The sequence below is a fragment of the Bactrocera latifrons genome, unplaced genomic scaffold (assembly GCF_001853355.1).
Source record: "Bactrocera latifrons isolate USDA-ARS-PBARC rearing strain unplaced genomic scaffold, ASM185335v1 scaffold_242, whole genome shotgun sequence".
Classification (NCBI taxonomy): Eukaryota; Metazoa; Arthropoda; class Insecta; order Diptera; family Tephritidae; genus Bactrocera; species Bactrocera latifrons.
Window position 1 is genome coordinate 107,155 of NW_017535986.1, and position 5,395 is coordinate 112,549.

Consider the following 5,395-nt stretch of genomic DNA (forward strand, 5'->3'; position numbering starts at 1 on the left):
TTTTTTTATTATCAGATAATAAAATTCAAATCCCGCGTCCAACTTCTTGAAAAATATTTCGTTTCATAGATTCATATAAGGCAGGTAGAAACAACCCAACCTACTCAAAAGAGTTTATGCCTTTAAGCTTAACTTGATTCCTGCTGGGAACATTAGGGAAAATCTTGGCCGCGCACATTAAGGCCGTAGCACATCCTAGAAACTTGTAAAAGTCGCAGCACACTTGAGCGAAAAGCAGATCAATAGACACTGCACTCCATACACTTCCATTTAATATCGAAAGGGCTCTTGAATATAAGGAATACGCTCTTGGAGCATTCAACAACATCTCTACGGATGCGGTTCTGAATGATATCCAGTCAATAATTCTTGATCCTGGTATACTACAAAGCTAGATCGGTAGGATTTTGACCTCTAGACGGGTAAGAGAAGCAAGGAACGACGCTAAAAGGATCAAGGAAGTCTGTTGARGTACTCCCTAAGGTGSAGTGCTATCTCCTAAAATAGKKGCATATGCAGACGACATTGCCATCTTAATAATGGGCAGGTGTCTACAGACCATTAGCAGTATTATGACMACCACTCTCAACACAGTTCAGAACTAGGCATTGCAAGCGGGTTTTGGGTTGTACCTAGAGAAAACGACTCTGCTTGTATTTACAAGAAACCACAAAATGACTATATAACGGATGGGCAAACACCGACCACATGATCCCACTTTTCAGCTGGGAAAGAAGGTTCAAAGTAAACAACCACAGCAATATGTTTCAAGCTGAGGTCTTTGCTATTGCGAAAGCCGCGGAGCTGGCCTCTAATGCACTTGCATGCAGTTCCAGAGTGAACATCTACGTAGACAGCTAAACAGCAATCAAGGCAGTAAGCTCGTATCGCTTATCGGCCAGAAGTGTCTTGTGAAGTAGGGCAGCAGTAAAAGCAAGCAACTTCACTTCTACTGGGTGCCAGGCCACAAATKCATCGAGAGCAATGAGATCTCAGAATTATCTGTACGACGATATAGACAGAAGTATGGTAAAGAAAATCAAACCCCAATTGAACGACTATCTGAGTGCAAAACTGCAAAAGTTATTTGAAAAACGGTAGATCGGAAGTACACAAAATTCCTATTGGCACTAGACAGAAGAGTCTGTAGAAACATATTGGAATACTAAGTTGTCACTATTTAGTGGACAGATCGATAAGACKGCAGGAAATGTGTAGAACAAGGCATTAGGGAAACTATTAAGCATCTCTCTTGACAAGACTACGCTGTAAGCATCTGTTGTGCCCACGACATGATACACTGGAAGAGGTATCGATCGTCAAGGATCGTCAAGCGCGGGTATTCTAAAAGATGACTAGTGCTATCTGGTATTGCATAGGATCAAAACTGATCTATGTATATATTCCCACCAGCACAGCGGGACAGTTGTTTCAGTCCTGATCTGGAAATGATGGAACATTCAAGAAGAAAGTATTGCAGCATTTTAGTTCATATTCTTTAAAAACGCTAATGCAACTGGTAACCGATATACTAATGTAGGTTAGGTTAGGTTATGAGGTCGATCTTAAAAGGGAACTACATGGACAGCTTAGAACGCCAGTTAGAACTACCACTGAGCAATCAGTTAAGAATTATAACCTAACATAGTATAACGAGTAATTATCGAGTCTCTCAAGATATTTCTTATCTCCAAAAAAGTTCTCAACTTTTTTTTTTCAAATATATTATATTTGTGTTGGGAAATATTAATTTATATATTAAATTTGTTCCCACAAAAGCAAACCTTCATTCCAAGTCACTTGTACTTTCCCAGCATAAGAACACATTATTTCTACCAAATTGTATTGACGAGCTCCAGCCAAACAATCCACTACTTACTACATTTCAATACACTCTCCGTCATAGTGAACGGCTTCCAACTCTATTAAACTCAACATAATAAACTGATTCGTTGTTTTATTTAGACAAAAGCCTAGTGAACTTGAAAGTCGAAGATGTCGGCTAATAAAGGCAACTCGATGAAACAATATTACACGAGCGAAAAGGTGGGAATTCATATGCGTAATGCACCTGTGCTCTAGAAACACAAAAACAAAAGCAAAAGCAAGTAACTARTAACATTATTAGAGCAGCAATCATCGTCGGTTCGTAAGCTTTGCTACAGTAGACATTGCCGTGGAATACTGAATTCTGCGCACTCGCTGTGGCATAGGCGCTTTTTCTAGGTCAATGTTAGACATGCTTTGTAATGGAAAGACAAAAGTAATACAACATAAATAATTACGGTTAAGAAAATTGCAGTAATCTATCATAAAGCGCACATTGAAGTCCGATAGCGATGATGGCGCTCTGTTATGAAAAAAACGCTGAGCAATAAAATGTTCACTATTTGTTCGGACTTTAAGGTCTTATAAATTAATTTTCATACTTATTTTTGAACTATGTTTAACTAAGAATACATTTTCARGCATTTTTTAAACAATTTGAGTTCAACTTAATATTATCCTAAATGTAGGCAACGTTTTAAATTCACTTAGATAATATTAGCTTTACAAGTATACATATATATTTCTTTTAAACGAACTTCTAAAATATGCTTTACTAATAGATAAACTTATCTAGCAGTTAAATATCTACCTTTTCTAAGAAGAGCACCCTAAATGTAGGCAACGTTATAGTATAAATTTAACGATAGCAATGGATTTTGCCTACTTCTACGATTCTTTTAGTCATATGTTTCTTTTGCAATGGTCGCAAAAATCGGACTACAACTTTTGAAGATTTCTTGTGGCTAACATACATACATATRTTTATATTTMTTTTCGTYAACATTTAAATARCATTTRAATAAAAAAWKTTTATTTTTCACAGAAAAACGCAACTTCTTGTACAAAGCCATCATGGCGGGCGGCATCAATCGCGACGATCCCGACAATCCCATCGACAACAAAGATCACATGTTTATGGCATTTTTCAAGGATCATCTGGCCGCTGTGATTAACAATAAATGGTGCAAAATGCTAATYATACTGATATTTGCAACCTATCTAGCTGGCGCTTGTTATGGACTCACACAGATTAAAGAGGGTTTGGAGCGTCGTAAACTATCAAAGGCTGATTCCTACTCTGTGGAGTTTTTCGATCGTGAGGATGAGTATTATCGCGAGTTTCCATATCGCATGCAGGTATATACAAATTTCTATCGTAAAAACCTTTCACAACCACTAATACACTAACTTATATGCTAAACAGGTGATCATCACTGGCGATCTGAACTATTCCGATCCCATTGTGCTAGATCAAATCGAGGAGCTGACACGCACACTTGAGAACACATCGTATGTCACCTCATCGCTATATACCGAATCGTGGATACGTTCGTTCCGTTCGTTTGTCGATCGCAAYAATGACTATCTCAATTTGACCATCGATGATGAGCAATCGTTTATTGAYGCTGTCAAGGARCATTGGCTTTTCCCCGGCAATCCATTTTCGCTCGATGTCAAATTCAATGAAGATGAGACGCGCATTATCGCTTCACGTTTTCTCATACAAGCCGTAAATATCACCGATACGAATCACGAGAAGGAGATGGTGCGTGATTTGCGCAAGATTTGTAAAGATTCGCCGCTGAACGCCTCAATATTCCATCCGTATTTCGTGTTCTTCGATCAATTTGAGCTTGTGCGTCCGACTTCGATACAGTCAATGATCGTTGGTGCGCTCATAATGATGATCATATCATTCATCTTTATACCGAACATACTATGCTCGCTGTGGGTGGCCTTTTCGATCATTTCGATTGAGTTGGGCGTTGCTGGCTACATGGCTTTGTGGGATGTGAATCTCGATTCGATTTCTATGATCAATCTAATTATGTGCATTGGCTTYTCAGTAGACTTTACCGCACACATTTGTTACACTTACATGTCGTCGAAGAAGCGCAGCCCTAAGGCGCGCGTWCGCGAAGCRCTACACTCACTCGGCTTGCCAATCGTGCAAGGTTCCACCTCCACCATACTTGGYATTATAGCGCTATTGCTGGCGCAGAGCTACATCTTCCTAGTTTTCTTCAAAATGGTATTCCTCGTGATATTCTTCGGTGCAATGCATGGACTCTTCCTGCTGCCCGTGCTGTTGTCACTATTCGGACCCGGCTCTTGGCAAACTTGGTCTGGCACAGATGTGGGTGACGATAATGATGAAATTACCGACGTGGAAAGTCCCATGAAGCTCTCTACTATGGACAAATTGAGTTCATACTACTTGCAACAGCATACACCTTTAGGCCTACCCATGCCTTATAGCACCGGCAAAGGTTTTCTGGGTGCGCCCTATAAAGCTTACGGCGACGAAAAGGATTTGGGTATCGGCACATCTGGTGAGGACTCCTCTGAGTCCAGCTCCAGTCGTTCACAACGCCGTCAAGCGSTCGAAGACGAACACACACGCCGCCGTTATGAAGAGGGCTGGCGTCGCTCATCCTACCACAATCTCTACACCAACTCGCAATCACAATTCCAGCCCAGCGCCGATCTCTACGGTCAACAAGTAACCGCACAAGAGTGGCGTGCGCGTCTCGAAGACGAGCAAGAGCAGCGCAAACGTAGCGTGATCGGTTTGCGCGCCTACGACAACTTCGCGGCCGACTTTATGCACATGCAACGCCGTCACCCCACACACGGTGAAGATGTGATCGACACTCCTGCCGCCGCACAYTACACGCCCACATCATCGCTAGACGAACGTTCGCGACGCAAGTATCGGCCCGCCATAAATGCCGCGACAGCAGTCACAAATACGCCACAGAGCGCTGGTAGCGGCGACGACAGTAGCTATCATCAGCGCATGAGCGCGCCAACAGCCACAACGACTCCAGCCGTGAAACGTTACCATCGTCGACGCTCGTCGGAGGATTCAACACGTCATTATCAACGTTGGCCGCCATCCAACATTGAAGAGCGTTACGCACGTCGTTATGCCAACAACAATACACGCGACGATAGCGCGGCTTATGCGCCCGGGCATGCTAACTCCTCCTCATCAGCCGCCGCCGCCGTCAATGCTTACCGCCCACACCCGCCAATGCGCTCCTCATCGCATCACAATTTGTACTATCCCAACAATGTGCAGCATCCACCAACATACCAATATGGCGGCGCTTACTACAAATGATCGTASTGATGGAGAGAGAGTGAAAAAGGGAAAAGAGCGCGCGCATAAGAGTAGCGCTTTTGTAAACGCAATAAATGTAGCGAGGACACAAACCTCTTTTGCACTTCATTGAACTATGCACCGTGCCAGTAACGAACTGGACATTTTATGTATGAAAAAAGCTCATTGTGGTTTTTTATAAATCTAGTGTTGTGTTGGTTTATTTTTTATACTATTTTT

General features: G+C 42.0%; 1 protein-coding gene across 1 annotated transcript in view; it reads left to right on the forward strand.

The window, feature by feature from the left end:
- The window catches only part of LOC108969154 (patched domain-containing protein 3), a 73,615-nt gene extending 68,251 nt beyond the window's left edge, over positions 1–5,364 (forward strand). Inside the window, exons 9-10 of the mRNA XM_018933710.1 lie at positions 2,873–3,186; positions 3,254–5,364. Coding sequence (XP_018789255.1) covers positions 2,873–3,186; positions 3,254–5,176 — 2,237 coding nt within the window. The 3' untranslated portion in view covers positions 5,177–5,364. The remainder of the gene's footprint in view (positions 1–2,872; positions 3,187–3,253) is intronic.
- Positions 5,365–5,395: the final 31 nt, after the last annotated feature.